The sequence below is a fragment of the Hesperophylax consimilis genome, unplaced genomic scaffold (genome assembly GCF_061612785.1).
Source record: "Hesperophylax consimilis isolate HC1 unplaced genomic scaffold, BYU_Hcon_1.0 scaffold_45, whole genome shotgun sequence".
Taxonomy (NCBI): Eukaryota; Metazoa; Arthropoda; class Insecta; order Trichoptera; family Limnephilidae; genus Hesperophylax; species Hesperophylax consimilis.
In genome coordinates this window covers 313,726-334,728 of record NW_028301275.1, presented here as the reverse complement: position 1 = coordinate 334,728, position 21,003 = coordinate 313,726, and the positions used below count along the sequence as shown (strand labels likewise).

General features: G+C 35.8%; 1 protein-coding gene across 1 annotated transcript in view; it reads left to right on the top strand.

The window, feature by feature from the left end:
• The window catches only part of LOC149408900 (hemicentin-1-like), a 130,626-nt gene that overhangs the window by 98,547 nt on the left and 11,076 nt on the right, over nucleotides 1-21,003 (top strand). The window contains exons 37-42 of the mRNA XM_089650329.1: nucleotides 3,389-3,544; nucleotides 6,900-7,057; nucleotides 12,404-12,579; nucleotides 13,063-13,205; nucleotides 16,015-16,148; nucleotides 20,009-20,236. Coding sequence (XP_089506455.1) covers nucleotides 3,389-3,544; nucleotides 6,900-7,057; nucleotides 12,404-12,579; nucleotides 13,063-13,205; nucleotides 16,015-16,148; nucleotides 20,009-20,236 — 995 coding nt within the window. The remainder of the gene's footprint in view (nucleotides 1-3,388; nucleotides 3,545-6,899; nucleotides 7,058-12,403; nucleotides 12,580-13,062; nucleotides 13,206-16,014; nucleotides 16,149-20,008; nucleotides 20,237-21,003) is intronic.

Genomic DNA, 21,003 nt, shown 5'->3' with positions numbered 1-21,003 from the left:
CACTTAGCATATGAGGAATGTTATTCGCACATTTTAGAATTACCGCAATTATCGCAAACAAAATTACATGTTAATAAATATTTGATGGATCGATGGATTGCTACAGATCGCAAATCGCCAAACACAACAAGACAAAATAAACCCAATCCATGAATGCCAATCCGAACCAGAACACAGTTGGTGCGCCATTGTTAACGCCGAAGTTAACATTTGGCGTGAATTTATCTTGAGCGCCACCTGTTTTTTTGTTTGAATAAGGGAAACAGGAAACCATTGATGGAATTTCAGGGTTTAAGTGGACAACGAGTGCTGGCATTCATAGGTTAGGTTATTGTAATAAGAAGATAAATTTATGAGTGTAAATTAGATAGATATAATTTAAAGATATGAGTCGCACAAAGTACAGAGAAGTGTTATACATCCTAATCTAGCTTTGGGCAAGAAGTTAATACGTTACTCGGGCATTTCAAGTCTTGAAATTATTGCGAACTGCGCCTTCCAGGTACGATGTCATCTTGTCAAAATAATTATACCGCTCGGGCGAGCGATGGCTTCAAATGGATTCTCCTTGTGAATCCATTTCATCGGTAAGCAGGTAGCAATTATGAATATTATCTGAGGTTCCAGAATTAGCGGAGGGTAGGCAAATTTACATCTTACTTGAGGATTTGAAGTGTGGCTTTGTGTTGCCAATCCATTGGTCTTATTAGAGTTATCCTCGCCGGGATATTTAGATTGCCATTTTAATCCATCTGCCTTTTGTAAGTTGAAAATGGCGATCAGGCTGTGATCCGTCGTTTTTATGATTCCACGGTGCTCCAAGCCGTTGAACCAAAAAATAAAGAATGACCGCTTCCTTCCTTCCGATTCCAATCTTGCCACCTTGAAGAAAAGTGTTGCCAGGCGCATCCCACACAGTTCCTTTTATGTGGGGAAGGAGAAGTTCTTACTTTGTTACGATTATATACGTAACAATGGAATGCAAAATAGAAGAAATCGAACTACAAGACGCAAACTGTTTGAAAGTAAAACTCGATCAAGATACATGCATCTTCGCTATCTACAGATCCCCTTCATCTACAAATTTGTCACCATTTCTTGAATCACTAGACTCCATTCTACTTCAAGAACGAAACATCAGGAACTTGTTCATCATCGGGGACATCAACATTAACATATTGGATACCGGAAGGCAACATCCACAAACACAGGAATACCAATTACTACTCCTCTCCCACGGGATGTCTGCCGCTGTAAGGGAACCAACAAGAGTGGATCACAAAATTAATAAATCAATCCCCTCGCAAACCTGCATTGACCACATAATGACAAAAACAAATAAAAAATACTCCACAATCATACATCAATCCACTATCACTGATCACTACACTTTAATTTTTAACATCCATGCAAAGGAAAATCGACCATCGACTCAAAATTTAACGGGGAATAGACATGTTATAGACTACAACGAACAACGGGCTATGAACTTGAAAATTCATAGCCCGCATCACTTAAATGAGCATTGTAATTGTCCCTCATTAGAAAACGTTGACCATATAACGTATCTAGGTCTAAAAATAGATGGAAATTTAAAATGGACCAATCACATTAGCTATTTAGATAATAAAATTAAAAAACTAAGTTATTTTTTCAAAACTATCAGGAATGTGCTCATTAAAAAAGACTTAGTCAAAATCTACATGGCTCTCTGCCAATCACTGTTAGAATACGGTATTATCGGATGGGGCAGTGCAAATAAAAACATACTAAATCCACTTATTAAATCTCAAAAAGCCATAATGAAAATTATACTGAAAGTTCCTGTAAGAACTAGCACTAACGAAATCTTCACCAATCTTAACATCATGTCAATTAAACAACTATTTTCTAAAACTATACTCATTTACATTCATAAGCACAAAACACAAGAAATAACAACAAACACGTACAATAGAAACACTAGATCTCATGATCAAAAACTTATCCAACAAATAATTACTAATACAACTTTTGGGCAAAAAAGCTTCTTATATTATAGTATTAAACTCTACAACAAAATACCACTCACACTCAAAAACCTCAACACTTTAACATTTAAATCTGAAATAAAAAGCTGGATACTTAACATAGGAAGATCTGAAATAGAAAATTTACTGAAATCAAACACAGACTAAAACAGAATCAACTGAACTATACCAAAAAACATTTCATATATATAACTATACCAAAAAACACTTCATATATATATCAAAAAACATCTTACTTATTTTAAAATTATTAAAAAAATATATATATATATATTGCATGATATTTGTTCATAATTAAATTTATTTGTAACTTTGATGTAATATTAATTTTCTTATAATTAAATTATACATAATATGCAAATGAAATCCTCAGCACGGGAGATCCCAGTGAGGATATCATTATATCTATTTGTTACACAAAAAAAAGATAATAAAACACTTATTATTATTATTATTATAAGCAATAATTAGTCATCGGAAATACTAATACAAATTGAAAATATCTCCCGAGTGAAAATAAATGCCGTCAACGGGAATTGAACCCGTGCCTTCTGATGTCCGGTCAGGTGCTCTGGACCACTGAGCTATGTCGGCTTATTTCCAACCCGCCAAATGATTCAATATGTACTAGTACCTCAATCAACAATTACTGCTTAGCATTTATTTTTACTTGGGAGATATTTTCAATTTGTATTAGTATTTTGGATGACTAATTATTGCTTATAATTATTTGTTATCCTTTATGATATGCATAAAACCTTGTCTTATAAACGTTAGTTTATCATTAAAAAATAACAAAATTTACCTTAATCTCTAAATAGTATAAAATAAAGTCGCTATGTATCCGTGTCTGTCTGTTTGTGCGCTTAGTTCTTCTAAACTATGCTACGGATTTGATTCTCTAAAGGATAGTGTTTTCACTATCCTTTAGAGAATTTCTTCCAGAAGGTTTGTGTATATATATAATACATGTAAATTATATTTATAAAAAGTGGAAGTTTTGTAATTAAGTTGTAAGCAGAAAAGTCTGCGATGGTATATGTCTATCTCCTAAGAAAAACCCCCAGCAACCCCCAACACGTCAACTAGTAAATTTATAAATTACAATCCAATATATAATGAAAGCAAGTTGCTTGCTTTTTAACCCGTTATATGCGGACATCACAGCAACCCAACGGTTGCGCGTGGCCATCCCCAGTACGCGGACGTCACAACAGTTGTTTTGCGAACACGTATCAATGAAAAAGTGCAGCGTACTGGGGCACCTAGCATCGAAACGTCACACATTTAAAGAGTTATTGGATTCTTTACATTGTAGACTCAATTCACTGAATCGTTTGACTTGATCTTTTTCACAGTCCCCGCGGAATGGGGCACATGGAGTCAATGGAGCGACTGCAACGCGTCGTGTGGTTCCGGAGTTAGCATCCGGAGAAGAGACTGCCAGTTCCACGGAGATCTGGAGGCTCTCAGCGGATTTTCATCTCGACAAGTCTCCGATGAAAGCAATTCAGGTAAGAAAAATCAACTGAATACAATTTATAAAGAAAAATTAATAATTCTTCCACAAGATATCACAATAAGTTATACAAATATTTACCTCTATCTGGGTAACAACTATTTACTTTAACAACATTCCTTTATCTCAAAATTTATCGAAAATCATCATGTATTTCAGCTTAAATTGAAAAATTACTATTTATAGCAGTTATTATCATAAATAATTTTTTCTTCTTTTTTGTGATCCACAAATCTCGCTTATTCTTTAATGTATGTTATTTAATACCATAACTACTATGTAATTTTACATTGCTGCAGATGAGAATGATTTGATTATTTGAGTGTAATTCCCTCACCTCACCTGTCTCCTTCTAATGAGGAAGATAGACAGAGAGGATACTATACTGTTTTTTTTTGTACTTCACTGTATACACGCAACATTTTATTTTGTTGTTGTATATTTATGTATTTGTAATTAGGTATATTACAACAATATAAGTAAATTTAAACCAGTAGTCTCATCTAAGTTTGTTATTAAATATTCGGCAGTAGCGCTTTGATTGGAAAAACATTAAGGACGGGTTGTTCCATGAACCTTCACAGAACTTGAAAATCAACTTTGAAATTTGATGAATTGTTCAAATTCTGCAAAACAAACCTGAACATCAGACCCTGTGTCCAAAAATGCATTTTTTCTAATTTTCTCTCATTTGGTAAATCAAAATCACAATTTCTTCTCAATTCATCCTTATAAATTATGAAATTTGCCCATTTAAATAAAGTTAATTTATAAATTCACCTTTCCTCTCTCCATAATTTGAAATTGTGGCCTAGAGCTCTGGATGGTGATAAGGAGATATCTAGAAACATTTGTGGCCTAGAGCTCTGGAGGGTGATAGGGAGATATCTAGAAACATTTGTGGCCTAGAGCTCTGGAGGGTGATAGGGAGATATCTAGAAACATTTGTGGCCTAGAGCTCTGGAGGGTGATAGGGAGATATCTAGAAACATTTGTGGCCTAGAGCTCTGGAGGGTGATAGGGAGATATCTAGAAACATTTGTGGCCTAGAGCTCTGGAGGGTGATAGGAAGATATCTAGAAACATTTGTGGCCTAGAGCTCTGGAGGGTGATAGGGAGATATCTAGAAACATTTGTGGCCTAGAGCTCTGGAGGGTGATAGGGAGATATCTAGAAACATTTGTGGCCTAGAGCTCTGGAGGGTGATAGAGAGATATCTAGAAACATTTGTGGCCTAGAGCTCTGGAGGGTGATAGGGAGATATCTAGAAACATTTGTGGCCTAGAGCTCTGGAGGGTGATAGGGAGATATCTAGAAACATTTGTGGCCTAGAGCTCTGGAGGGTGATAGGGAGATATCTAGAAACATTTGTGGCCTAGAGCTCTGGAGGGTGATAGGGAGATATCTAGAAACATTTGTGGCCTAGAGCTCTGGAGGGTGATAGGGAGATATCTAGAAACATTTGTGGCCTAGAGCTCTGGAGGGTGATAGAGAGATATCTAGAAACATTTGTGGCCTAGAGCTCTGGAGGGTGATAGGGAGATATCTAGAAACATTTGTGGCCTAGAGCTCTGGAGGGTGATAGGGAGATATCTAGAAACATTTGTGGCCTAGAGCTCTGGAGGGTGATAGGGAGATATCTAGAAACATTTGTGGCCTAGAGCTCTGGAGGGTGATAGGGAGATATCTAGAAACATTTGTGGCCTAGAGCTCTGGAGGGTGATAGAGAGATATCTAGAAACATTTGTGGCCTAGAGCTCTGGAGGGTGATAGGGAGATATCTAGAAACATTTGTGGCCTAGAGCTCTGGAGGGTGATAGGGAGATATCTAGAAACATTTGTGGCCTAGAGCTCTGGAGGGTGATAGGGAGATATCTAGAAACATTTGTGGCCTAGAGCTCTGGAGGGTGATAGGGAGATATCTAGAAACATTTGTGGCCTAGAGCTCTGGAGGGTGATAGGGAGATATCTAGAAACATTTGTGGCCTAGAGCTCTGGAGGGTGATAGGGAGATATCTAGAAACATTTGTGGCCTAGAGCTCTGGAGGGTGATAGGGAGATATCTAGAAACATTTGTGGCCTAGAGCTCTGGAGGGTGATAGGGAGATATCTAGAAACATTTGTGGCCTAGAGCTCTGGAGGGTGATAGGGAGATATCTAGAAACATTTGTGGCCTAGAGCTCTGGAGGGTGATAGGGAGATATCTAGAAACATTTGTGGCCTAGAGCTCTGGAGGGTGATAGGGAGATATCTAGAAACATTTGTGGCCTAGAGCTCTGGAGGGTGATAGGGAGATACATAGAAACATTTGTGGCCTAGAGCTCTGGATGGTGATAGAGAGATATCTAGAAACATTTGTGGCCTAGAGCTCTGGAGGGTGATATGGAGATAAGTACATAGAAACATTTGAAAAAAATATAGGTACTTAAATACATATCTACGCTCAGTCAAACACACTGTTTTGTCAAAAATTACATTTTAATTTTTGTTTAAGTCTCCATTTTTCAATATTCATTCAGATAACATTGAAAAGATTCAACGGAAGTTTCTAAGGTTTATAAATTATAAATTGCATATTCCTATACAAAACATAAATTACAATTACCTCTTGGATAAAATGTCTCTATTGAAACTTTCAGAAAGAAGAATAAGCACAGATAAATACTATTACGAAGAATGCTACATTTTAAAATTGACTGTCCCGTATTACTTCAATGTGTCAATATCCATGTTCCCAAAAAATCATGCCGACATTTCTTACCTTTTTACTTCAATAACACCAGGACACTAGCTTCCCAAAATTCTCCGATTCCGAGACTTCACAATCTCGGAAACAAATATTCTGATCTGGGTGATATATTTCATTTGAAAACTAATCAGTATAAATGTTGTATATTCTATCACTTTTATTCTTCTAGACACAAATCGACCTATGTACCCATATAACTTCTCCGCTTCTACTATTTTGTTGTGTTGAATCTTTTAAATTCAATTATATGCGTGAGGATTCATTTTTGCCATTATGTTTACATTCTTCTTTATTGTATTAATTTTTAAGTGTTTACTCTGATACAAAATGCTTGTATTTTTTTTAAAGAAAAGCCCACTAGGGCGTGTAATAAATAAATAAATTATAATGAGAAAAAAATCATTCATCATAGAGCAAAATAATGATAAGTTAGGTGCTGAGTTGACAATTGCATCAGGTTTTCACCCAGGTGTCGCGGGCTCAATTCCTCTGCTAGTTGTCTTTCATTATTGCACAAGCGACATTTTGATTTTGATGCATAGTTTTTTCCGAATCTCATCTCTTTTTTACGCAGTAATAGTGGAATATTTGTGTTTTTCAGATCGACCAATGAATGATGGGCAAGAAACAAAAATAAGCAGCAATGAGAACAAAAATCTGAATAAAACAAACAAGAAACTTCCTGAAGATCTGTTGGATAAAAGTGCATGCAGAGGAAATGATACTGATCACAGGGAGTGCTTCATTCTACCGTGTAAAGTAAGTTGCGTAACAAATCTCGGTCATCTCAATGACGAACAGTAATTGAATGTTGAATGTGCAAATTGATGATTTTACATAAGACTGGTAAGTACACTCAGAGGAAATGATACTGATCACAGGGAATGCTTCATTCTACCATGTAAAATAAGTTGCGTAACAAATCTCGGTCATCTCAATGACGAACAGTAATTGAATGTTGAATGTGCAAATTGATGATTTTACATAAGACTGGTTTAAAGTACATGCAAAGGAAATGATACTTATTATTACAAAGTTGAAATGGCCAGATATAAATAGTCAGGTACTCCCCCACCTTCCTCCTCCTTATCTCCTTCCTCTCCCCGCTACCTTCAGCCTCACAACATAACCATAATTGGGGATGCCACAGCCTCAATGGCTCCAGATAGTTGGGAGCAGTTGGGACTCTTGCTGTATTCACATAAAAAATAATAATAATAAACATTTTGCAACATTTATTTCAATGGAAAAATGTGTGATGGTAACTTTAAAACAGTGCTTATGCAAAGTTACCAATAAGGAATATATAAGTTTTATTGTACATATAATCAAACAACTGTGATTTATTTTTGGGGTATTGTGCTGTGTTGGACTTCCTCCTTCTATAGATGGAAGGCATATGAGCCATCTGTCCTGATGTATTGAAAATATTGGCTAAAGAAGGAAGTAGCGCAGCAAGGCGTAACATCCCAAAAATAAATCACAATATTACTTTTGGCTGTGAAAATCTCAAATCATATCAAATATAAAATATTTAATAAATGGTTATTTAAATGCCATAAAATAAAGCGCTATCACATGAAAACGTTCTGTTTGGTTGGCATCACTGCTTCGAGGGTTTCTGACGTCATATTGAGTATTTGCAAGTAGTTTATCCTGATTTTTTGTAGGAATTTTTAAATTAAATTATGTATCTTTTTTAGTTTTGGCGAAATCGAAAAAGTTTAATATGGAGCTTGAAACTCTATATTATTGGTTGTTTAATTTTAAAAAGCTATTATTAGTGATGGATGTAGGATAAATTCATGGACAAAACTGACACCAACCAATGTTAATACAGAGATTGTGAAAATCTGAAAGTATTAGAATCTCAAAGCCGGAACTGGGAATCTTTTGAAACTTTCCTGCCGCTGGTTTAGCCGCGTCACAAACCCTTCCCTCCGGTGCTATACCCTCGGTAAATATTTCTGTATTGCAATTATTTAATGCAATACATAAATGTATTGCTATTAATTAATATTAATTTTCTTATAATTAAATTATACATAAGTAAATGAAATCCTCAGCACGGGAGATCCCAGTGAGGATATCATTATATCTATTTGTTACACAAAAAAAAGATAATAAAACACTTATTATTATTATTGCGGAGGAATACCTAAAATTTGAATTCCGTGTTTAGTATATTTAGAGAGATATTTTATTAATTAGAGACGATGTTGACGGCACCGGCAAGGAAAGGTTTAACCACAAATTTACTGGTTTGTTAACCCAAAAGATACACAGTAGGACCCCAGTTTGGATTGAAGTGGAAGTGGTGCCCTCTATTATTTTAAAAAAGAACCGTTAAAGTTCTGAAAAGTCGAAAAAAAATTAAAAACTCTTTCCAAAATTGATAATTTCCAAACTTCACGTAATATCAAAAAGACAAATGGCGTTATAAAATTTTCCCAACCCATTTTCCAAAATTCTTGGAAGAGTCGGTAAGCAATGGACATAAACCTAATGCTGTAAGACACTGCGCAGAAAATTTCCTCAGTAAACTGCGCTGCAGACCATTATCTTACTACAATGAACTTAATTTAATGCGCAGCATTCGGTTTATGTCCATTGCTTACCGACTCGTGGGATAATGGGCTTTGTAGAAATTAGTTTTCATTCGTCCAGTGAATTTCAAATGAACGAAGTTATACATATTCTCTGTTCAATGTATATTACGGATTCTCAAACTTTTTAATTCGGATAGAAAAATGAATAGGTTCCAATGTGACAAGTAAATTTATACACATTCTAATAATTGCTGCTGTGCATGCAAATGGGGCAAAACTCTACTATCAGTGAACTTGACTAAATCAGGCGAATCCCATCAAAACTCTACTATCAGTGAACATGACTAAATCAGGCGAATCCCATCAAAACTCTACTATCAGTGAACTTGACTAAATCAGGCGAATCCCATCAAAACTCTACTATCAGTGAACTTGACTAAATCAGGCGAATCCCATCAAAACTCTACTATCAGTGAACTTGACTAAATCAGGCGAATCCCATCAAAAAAGCCGCCTGCAGAGTCTAGCTGCAAAAAACCCGCAGAAGCGATAAAGGGTTACTTTAGAGCAGGGGTGTCAAAGATACGGCCCGCGGGCCCCGAGCCGTATGCGGCACTCAGGTCCCATCATTACGGCTCGCTACCACGTGACAATATTATGTCGCGGAGGACAGAACCGCACTCTTTCATTGTAGATTTTAGATATTCAGAGGACAGTCGATGCCTACGCGTGTTTAAAATTGCAAGCGATTGATTTACAGTGTAATTTCAAGAGACGCGCGCATCGGACGCGGTGCGCCGTGCACCGAGCGTGAGCGTAGCCTTTTCTCTTACGCCGGCTGGTGGCGCTGGTCTGGTGCACGACTCGTACTCACGACGCCCCCTCCCCCCCGACCCCGCACCACAAGGGTCGCAGTTGCCGGTCGCCGGCGCAGTCAGATTTAAGCCTTAGCATCGAGCGGTCGCGTCGAGTGTTTATATTACTTACGTACTCATAGTTTGTTGTTCATTCAAGTTCTAATATTGGTACGTGGCATAATGTCGCAAAAACGTAAAGTTGATAGTGAGTGCAGAGTTTTTCAGACAAAATGGGAAATCGCATATTTTTTCATGGAATGGAAAGGTAAATCACTTTGTTTGATTTGCAATCAAACAATTGCTGTTTGTAAGGAGTTTAATTTAAAGAGACATTATGATTCGAATCATAAAGGAAAATTTGAAGGTTACACTGAAAAGATAAGAATGGACAAACTATTATCTTTAAAATCTAACCTTCACGGCCAACAGTCGATATTCACTAAAGCTAAAACTGAAAGCGAAGACGCCTTAAAATCCAGTTTCATTATTGCATTAGAAATCGCCAAGAGATCAAAACCTTTCACTGATGGTGATTTTATTAAAGAATGTATGTTAAAAGTGGCTGATGTTTCATTCCCATCACAAAAATCAACCATTCAAAATATTCCGCTGTCAAGAAACACTGTTGCTTCAAGAATAAGTGATTTATCTCAAAATTTGGATTCCCAGCTGAAGGAAAAAATTAAGGAATTTACACACTTTTGGCTGGCTATTGACGAGAGCACTGATATTATTGATACTGCTCAACTTGCTGTCTTTATACGAGGTATTAATAGTAACTTTGAAATATGTGAAGAACTATTGAAGTGCGTTCCATTGACAGGCACCACTACAGCAAATGATATTTATTCTGCTATTGAGCATTTAATAGTAGAATATGAACTCGGCTGGAATAAATTTTGCAGCATAACTACGGATGGCGCTCCTGCCATGGTTGGCAAACATTCGGGTGTTGTGACTAAATTAAAACAGAAAATATCAGAAAATTTTGTGGGAATTCACTGCATCATTCACCAGGAATCACTCGCATCCAAATATTTAAAAATGGACCATGTCATGCAAACGGTAATTAAAATAGTAAATTTTATAAGGAGCAGAGGTCTAAATCACAGGCAGTTCAGGAAATTTTTACAAGATTTGGACGAAAAGTATTCCGATGTACCTTATTTCACGGAAGTTCGTTGGCTCAGTCGAGGGGCAGTTTTGGAAAGATTTTTTGAGTTACGTGACCCTATTCAAGCTTTCATGTTAGAAAAAGGTAAGCCAATTGATTATGACAACGACTGGTGACTTGATTGTGCATTTTTGGTAGATATGACAAAACACATGAATGACCTCAATATAAAGTTACAGGGTAAAGACTTGATCGTCACTCAAATGTATTCGCATTTACAAGCCTTCGAAACAAAATTAAGACTGTGGGAAATTCACATAAAAAACCAAACACTCGATCATTTCCCTCACGTGAAATCATTAGGCACAGTGAACCAGACACAATTGGATGAGTCTGAACTTTTGCTGAATCTGATCACAGAATTTAACAGTCGTTTTGAAGATTTTCGCAAAATGCATGAAATGGAATTCCCACTTTTCAACAATCCATTTACTTTTGATGCTGCACTGGCACCAATTCATTTGCAAATGGAATTGATAGATCTCCAATGCGACAGCATTGTAAAGGATAAATTTAAGGAAGTTAATGTTACCACATTTTATACACAATATTTCAAGAGTTTGAATAACTATCCAAGTATAAGAAATCATGCGGCACGTATCCTGTGTATGTTTGGTAGTACGTATTTATGCGAGCAGATGTTTTCCGTTATGAAAATAAATAAAAACAAACATCGCTCACGGCTTACGGATGAAAATCTCCAATCGATTCTAAAAGTAACTACGACGAATATGACACCCGACATCAATGAACTCGTCAAAAACAAGAGAAGTCAGGTGTCCGGCTGAAGATAATTTACCTTGTTACCCTTCTTTTTAACTTACTGAATTTATAATAAATAGGTATCTAACTAAATAAAGATTTTAACAATTAAGTATGGGTTTTATTTTTTAAATATTGAGTCCGGCCCGCTTACACACGCCAAATGTTATAAACGGCCCTTAAGAATATCCAGTTTGACACCCCTGCTTTAGAGCATGCTAGTCTTGATACGATCGCGAACTGAGATAGGTTCTTGTGATCACTTGTCAGACACAAGATACTAAAAAAGAGTGAGAAAGGACAACGCGAAAGAGAATTTGAGAATGCTTCTCTCAATAAAGGTTATACATGAGGTTAGGTACATAATTTAAGTTTTATTGGTAACAGGTCCCTAGTGATCTAGTTAGCGGAATACAAGTAAAAATCTACGTAACTGGTATAAAAATCACTATAATACATATGTGAAAATCACTATATCTTATTTATAAAATTGCCATAGCCTAATAACCACAATAAGTGATGTAAAAATCGCTATACCTAATGTAAAAATCACAATAACTGACGTAAAACTCACTATAACTAATGTAAAAATCACTATAATATAATATCTACAATTGACATAAAAATCACAACAACTGATGTGAAAATCACTATAACTGATTTAAAAATCACTGTAATTGATGTGAAACTCACTACAACTGATGTAAAAATCACTACAACTGATATAAATACAAGTTCTAAATAATGTTTTTGACTACTTTAGGTGGACGGGGGCTGGAGCTCATGGGGCTCGTGGACGTCTTGCTCTGTGGTGTGCGGGGCGGGCACCAGGCGCAGGTACCGCAGCTGCTCCAACCCGAGGGCGCAGCACGGTGGCGCCCCCTGCCATGGGGCCGACGCTCAGCAGGAACCCTGTCAGGGGCTCAACTGCTCTCGCTGGTAGCTTTTTATTTTATTTTATTGTATAAAACTGGCGTGATTCCCAAAACTTACATACATGAATGTTTCGAGTAATAATAATTAATTATACATTAAATAATAAAGTTTTCTACTTCTTTCGTATGGTGGGGGGGTCAGAGGAGAACATAAGATAAGTGAGCCAGTCTAGGGTCTCAGGAGTCGCCCTGTGGACCTCATCAATCCTGCAGGGGAATGAATGCAGCGGGCATTCTTTGACCACATTTTCGGTAGTCTGCACCGCACCACATTCACACATCGCCGACTCTTTAAGGCCCCACATGCGGCTGTGAGAGGACTTTATCCGATTGTTTATTACCTATTAAATTCTGTACTGTCGAACAACTGTCACTTCTTTTAAAACTTCTAAAATGTTACCCTGCTCATTTTTCTAAGTATATTATTGTATCCATTGATTAAAAACTAGTCTTTTCGTAAATGAACTCATCTATGTCATTACTCAAGGTTGTCATGGTCTGCATGGGGCGAGTGCAGTGTCACTTGCGGCAGGGGATTGCAGACGCGTTCCAGGAAGTGTGATGGACCATCAGAATCTTGCCTGGGACTTAATAAAGAAACTAGAACATGCTTATTGCCCAGCTGTCCAGGTATATCAATTATTTCATTTAATTTGAATGTATATTTTATTGTTAATGCACATAACAGAGGATTAACATAAACAAAATACAAAATTTAAAAAAAAAAAATTACTTTTATAGATAAATTTAATATGGTAACCTTTTGAACGCCAGCGTATCCTTAAGGATACTTTTGAAAAATCATTTTTCTGTATATAACTAGTTATTCTGAGGAAATTACATTTGGTAGATTACATACTATTTTTAAAACTAACTTACTAACCATCACGCTGTTTCTCAAATGGGTAGGCAGAGAGGACGGACCACCAAACAACTCGGTCTTGGCACACACTCCTTGCCTGATTCACATTCATGCATCATCTCACACATATTCTTCTATTATTCTGACACTTGACATGGCCCGACTCGAGTATATGATTCACTTGATCGTGCCATGTCTTCCTCGGGCGTCCATGACTTCTACCATTCCATTTGTCGTATAGTCTCCTTACATTTCTTTCATCGTTCATTCCCTCTACACACCCAAACCATTTAAGCAACCTTTTCTTAATTTTACTCACTATGCTTAGATCAGCCTCGCATTCTTTCCACATTTCTTACCCAATCATACATGGTTTTACCACACACACGCCTCAGGGATTTCATTTCTACAGCATGCAGTCTACTTTAATCCTTCTTTTGCCAGTTCCATGCCTCATTGCTATACATCAGGGTAGGTACCAGAACTCCATTGTGGACTGCTTGCTTTACTTCTTTGACAGTTTTTTTGTTAACGCCTAACGCTAATGGAGTTACATTCATTTATACTTCTTTCAATATCTCTATCAGCCTTCCCATCTCTACAATATACTTCCCAAATACATAAACTCATCCACCTGCTCCAAGTACCTATTCATCATTTACAACTATATTGCACAATGTTTTCGTAATCTCTCTTTCAAACACAATAATTTTAGACATTCTTCATACACCATCAGCATACACAACATCTTCGCTGGGATCAGCACTTGGCCAGTCTAATCCCACGTATCCGCAAGCTCTCTTATGCTTTTCGAAATCTAAGAAATATCTTTACCACCTCAATTCTTAACTCTTTGCACGCGACCGTATCAACTGTTGTTACGGCAAAAAGTCTATACTCACACGCGGCTGCATCAACAGTTGATACGGAAACTTTGACGGTTGATATTCCAGCGCTCTTTCGTCATAAATGTATTTCTTGCTCACTTAAACAAAAATAAAATTGTATTTCATAAAAAAAGATCAATAATCAAGTGCGCCTTTTAGTCCTTTAGTTGACATTTTTATCAACGGATGGCGTTAGTACTAGTATGTCATTCACAACTTTTCATAACTAAAAATGATAAGTGATCATGGTGTCCCACTTGTGTCTATCACCTAAGTACACACACGCCGAGTGAATGGCGGGACCACATTCAAAAGATACGGTACGTCTTTGTATGAAATTTTATGTTTTTGTTTTTATAAACATCTAAGAGTTTTGACACACAAGGATTTGTTTTCAGATTGTGGAGAATAATCTGTTCTGTCTATATAGTCCAATAAATCTTGCCAGAATGCTATAATTTGACATTTAATTGCGTGCATAGGTATTTGAAAATATGTACCGCATCCCTACTAGCTTACGGCATTGTAATCTGGGGTGGCTGTGCACAATCTACCATCGAACCTCTACTAAAAGCCCAACAAATGGTAATACGTGTCATTAACAAGCGACCGACAAGATACCCCTCCACTCGACTCCTCATAGAGTATAAGGTCTAAACAACTCCACCTAAAATTTTCGGTAATACATTTCCTGTTCAAATATAAAAACTCTCTTACAACACAACTACACCACCAGAACAATAACGAACGGTCACTACAAAGTACCTTCACTACATACCACGTCAGCTCAAAGACAATTTTTTTTCCTAGCTCCTAAAATCTTTAACCTTATCCCTGAAACCTAAAAACTGTGAGTCAACCCCATTCCTTTAAAAAACAAATTACGAAATGGATCCTTACACACGGAAAACATTACAACTACAATACCCATTCATTCTACACTCTATCAATTTAATCACCTTTCAGACAAAAAATAATATATCCTTATTCCCTAACTTAGCTGTATAGTATGTACATAATTAATTAGTGTGATCTATTTACTAATAATTTCTCAAATTTTTCATCTTCTTATAATTCTCTAACTTCTCCATCCTCTTCTTGCAACACAAACTAGCTATACATAATTTTTCTTTTTTATATTATAGTAATGTATAGATTCTATGTCCGCGAACTGTAAAATTCACCCGCAATAACACAGAGTCATCCCTAGCATGGAGGGTGAAATATCATAACAAACCACATGTACTCTCTAAATCATGTATCAATAAAATAAAAATAAAATAAAATAAAATACAACAGGCTACATACTTTCAGATTACTCAATTTTGCACCCAATTCCACCAATTTTTCACCGTTATTCATGTATAGATTGAATAACGACGGTGATATTACGCAGCCTTGCTTAACACCTTTAGTGATGTCAAACCAACCTGTAAAACCACCGTTCCCCTTAATACATTCAACGCTTCCCTCATGCAGAGAAGTTTTTATTTTTATAATAAACACGTTATCTGGTAATAATTTTGAAAAAAAAACAAGTAAGTTATTTCGAAAATGGAATCAGATGGCGCACGGTGAAAATTTTAGGTCAGTACACCCAGAGTTAAGTATCGGAGAAATGAGAATTTATCAGTGTTCTAAAATGGATAATGGACAATCCTAAATAATCAATCTGCCTAATTATTTTCAGTGAGGCCGGTATGGGGGGAATGGAGTGAGTGGAGCCCCTGCTCCGCCACTTGCGGAACTGGCCAGCGCAAGAGGTGGCGAGACTGTCGAGTAGCGGGAGTAAATGGCGCCGGGTGCAGCGGGGGAAATCTTCAGGTGACTCCTTTTAAATTTAATACTATTTTGATTAATTTTATAGGCGTACATTGTCCAAGTACAATACGGACTAAGACATTTATTTATCTATTTGATGAACATTTTGACGAATGCTTCTTCCGTGGTATTGCACTTACACCGCTGATGTGTTTTTTTTTTTTTTACATTAGCTTCACACAGGTGGCCCTGAGGAAAATAATTTCGCTCATCATGTCATCTTTGGATATGCTGTGTGGAGGGTTTTTTTTTAAAGAGAAGAAGAATTGGTAAGGAAAAAGGTATGAGGGGTGGGTAAGAATCTGAGAGTCAGTGTGTCCAGGAGAGAGTCCTGCTGGAGAGGTAAAAAGATATCCCTCAACCAGCCTTTCCAAATCCGGCCCGCCACACAGTAGCTATGGCTTTTGGTTCTATAAAATATTGCACTTTTATGATGCCAAATATAATACAGTGTGTGGCAAGCCTACGCACGACGGAAGTGAAACTTTTAGTATTCTTCTCTCTCTCTTTTCATTTCATATTATTATTATTCAGAATGCTGTACATTATAGTTTTAAAAAGCATACATTTATTTATAGGCGTGTTGTTAACAAATGAACATTTAACTAGATTCATAATATTGACATATTTATAAGTAGCATGTGATAAAAAAAAATTAAATGTTATAAAAATATGGGATTCGAACCCGGGTCCTGCATAACGAGTGTCGAACGCTCTGCCTCTAGACCGCGAGGAGAGGTATCTCGCGCTACGAGAACCGCGTATACAACGTGTACTCCTCAATTGACTTGTCCCGCACAATTTCGTTTTCAAACACGGCAAATGAATAATATCACATAACGTCTCGTTAACGCTTTATATAGGGTCGAATCGAAGATATATCGGCAGTGTGAAGTCATATCTGTCGTTTTTCAAAATATTTCCGTATATTTGTCCGTTTTGGAAAAGATCTATCGTGTTTTAACAGTCTCATACCCGTATGGAGTCTCAATTTGAAAAACATTTCTAAATTTTGAAAAACTCACTTACGGCTGTGTTTTTTATTAAAAAAACTTGTCACGCACGTCTGCGAGGGTAATTAGTCGCGTTATCGGCTATGATTATTAATTTTAGTGATTCAAAATAAAAATAATTAGTCAAAATACCGAGCGACTCTACCGGCTCGATTTGTAAGCTATATTTCGACCAAAATATCATATAGGTACCGACCGTTACTTCTAGCCAATTACTCGAGTGAACACCTGCCGGTCTAGAGTCTCACTAAATGGATTTAGACATTTCGGGAGACTCTCGGTTAAAATTAACAAATTTATGTAATTTTTTACTACATTATTACAAATCATGTAGATATCTTCTTATATGTATGCCTGACAAAGTCTATATGGTACTTGAAGAATTAGTTTAATAAATGCCTTTTGTGCTTTTTCTAGTAGATCTAGAGAACTATTATTTGCACTACCCCAAGACAGCAGACCATATATGTGATTAAAGATTGGGAAAGATCAAAATAAATAGATCTTAGTATTGTGCGTGGGAAGATATTTTTAAATATTGAAGACAATATTAGTGATTTTTTAAACGAAAATCTGAAACAGAAAAATCAGAAAAGGAAACGGTCACATCTGGGACACGAACCCAGGACCCTTGTCTTTCCGGGACACAGCTCTACCAACTGCGCTAATGGGACCCTATCCTACTCGGTCACTTTTAACTGTATCATACTTCGAATAAGAACTACCAACATTGTCTTCATTTTTTCACCGCACATTTTTATTGGCAACTATCTTTATGTATGATCGCAAGATTCAACCCGAACTAAATGCAATCCAGACAGCGTCTTTTAGATAAACCTATCTTATTTTTTATTTTTTAATGTGCGACATCTGTTGACTTTTTCTGCAAGTCTAGAATGAATATTAATTTTTCGGAATAACTTAATTGAGTAAAACCTCAAATTGTAATATTTAAATATTGAAGACAATATTAGTGATTTTTTAAACGAAAATCTGAAACAGAAAAATCCCAGATGTGACCGTTTCCTTTTCTGATTTTTCTGTTTCAGATTTTCGTTTAAAAAATCACTAATATTGTCTTCAATATTTAAATATTACAATTTGAGGTTTTACTCAATTAAGTTATTCCGAAAAATTAATGAAGATATTTTTGATATTATTTAAAAGGTACATAATTTTTTTTAGTTTCATTGTAATGAAGTTAATGTGCTCATCCCAGAGTAAGTTTTCGTCAATTATGACTCCTAGATACTTTATTTGTCTGACATTTTCTATGATTTCGCAATGGCATGTTAAGGAGGATTGAGAGCAGTCATGTAATTTCAGAACGAAGATTGGAGGAGGTTGACCTCTTTGTGTTATGCTGTGTGCTAAGATTTTTTTTTTTTTGTATTTAGAGTTAGTTTATTTTCATTGAGCCATTGTTTAATGGAAGCAAGACTTTTCTCAACTCTAAGGAATGCCTTGATCAAGATAAGAAACATTAGGGGACCTAGAACACTTCCCTGGGGCACTCCGTATCTGACTGAAAGGGGTTCGCTTTTCAGATTGTTGATAATAACTTGTTGAGTTCTCTCTGACATAAAACTTTTAAGTAAGTTAAGTTAATTTCCTGTGATAACGAGTTTAATAAGTTTCTTAAATAGTATATTGTGAGATAATGTATCGAAAGCTTTACATAAGTCTAGGTATATTGAGATTACTTTGTTGTTTGAGTTAAGGTTAGAATTGATAAAGTCTGTTATTGTTGATAATGTCTGTCTTAAGTAATCAACTTATAAATAATACAAATAATATTTAATGATAGGTTTTTACTTAAACATAAAATTATAATAACAAACTAAGGGTTCAGTACCCGTGGGCAAAAAATATTTACAAAAAATACAAAATATTAATATTATTGTTACTGTGGTTATAGCGTGTTGTGTATTTCTGTTATTTCTAAAGCCATGCTGGTTCTTCGAGAGTAGAAGATTGGTTTCTAGGTAATTGTAGAGCTGTTCTTTAATAGCTTTTTCCAAGATTTTTGATAAAGTATTAAAGTATAGGTCTGTAGTTGTTGATATCAGTTTTAGGTCCTGACTTATAAATAGGAATTACCAGTCCATTTTTTAAGCAGCTTGGAAAAATACCTTCTTTTAGGCTACGGTTTATCAAGTACGTAAGTGGATTGAGGAGTTGGTCACTTAGAGTTTTAATGGTCACAGAGTCTATGTCGTCAGTATCTGCAGATGAGCTATTCTTTAACGATTGTATTATTTTATTAGTCTTATCACGTGAGATGGTTTGGAGTTTAAATTGTCTATCTTTATTGGAATTATGAGTATCTTGTTGGATAGATGAATGTAGATTCTCAGCCACAGTTCTTGCGATGTTTTCTGCCCGTATGGCTCCAATATTTATGTAGTGTTTGTTAATGTAATTAAGAACTAGTGTAGGATTGTTGCGAAAGTGGATTTCTTATGATAATATTTTTGATATCGACCTTTCCTTAAGTATTGACCATACACTTTTGGGATCATAGTTGGATTCTATCACTTTATTTTTAAAGTGTAGCTCTTGTTTTATGTTATGTTTGCTCTTTGGTTACCACTTCATCTAGCAATCAGAAACTAGTCTTAAAGACAGCGAAGCATTATACCGTCCGTAAAAGTAACAGAAAGAAACACGGCAAACCATTTGGTGGAGCAACACGGCAAATTTGAAGGCTGATGTGATTGCTCAGATGTCAAAACAGACACCCGGATAGCGAAAGAATCCGAGTTCATGTCCCAATCATGCTTATAATTTATAATCTTTTTTCTTGTGCATTTTATAAACTTTACATATTATTTCATTGTATTTTTCTAGATTGAAAAATGCCTCGACATCCACAACTCTTGCAATAAATACATAGAGGGAATCAACGACATCTACGGGAGAAACACAAACAACAAAAGGAACAATAAGGCTTTGCTGAATATATCCGGGAAACTGAACGGTTTCAACCTGCCGTCTAAATTTGTTGAGGCAGACATATTGGAGAAAAATGGCCGAAAATACATTCAGACGGCATTGAATGATGTACTTTCTAAAAAGGTAAAGTTCATAAAGTGTCATAACTAACTAATCATCACACCGTTTCTTGCGCAATTCATTTATTTATTTAAATACAAACGGCACGACATGTGCCATTAACATAAATATAAAATACGTAATAATTAAAATTAAATATTATTGTAGAAAGCAATTACTTTGTGGTTTGACATATTTAATAAAATAAAATAAAATACTTTTTGTTTTAAAACCACGAGTTTTAATAATTTTTAGAACCGACCGGTTTCGCTTTACTCAAGCATTTTCAGGGTACAAATTATTACAGTAATAACCCTGAAGATGCTTGAGTAAAGCGAAACCGGTCGGTTCTAAAAATTATTATAAACTTGTGGTTTTAAAACAAAAAGTATTTTATTTTATTTTATAGAATTAAATAATTTATTTGCAAGCATGAAAAGTATTTTAACAGTTCAACAATATTAAGGACAGGTTGTTTCGGAGAATTTGAACAATTCTTCAAATTTCAACGTTAATTTGCGAGTTCCGGGAAAGTCCTATTCAAGTTCTAATATTATATCATTATAGGCTAGTTGCTTGACAGAACTGAAATAATAACAGAACTAGAAAATATCTTTCACAGAACTCACAAATTAACGTTGAAATTTGATGAATTCTTCAAATTCTCCGAAACAACCCGTCCTTAATTTTCAAGTTCTGTGAAAGATTTTTTCAAGTTCTGTTATTATTTCAGTTTTGTGAAGCAACTAGCCTATAATGATATAATAACAAAACTTGAGTGGGACTTTCAC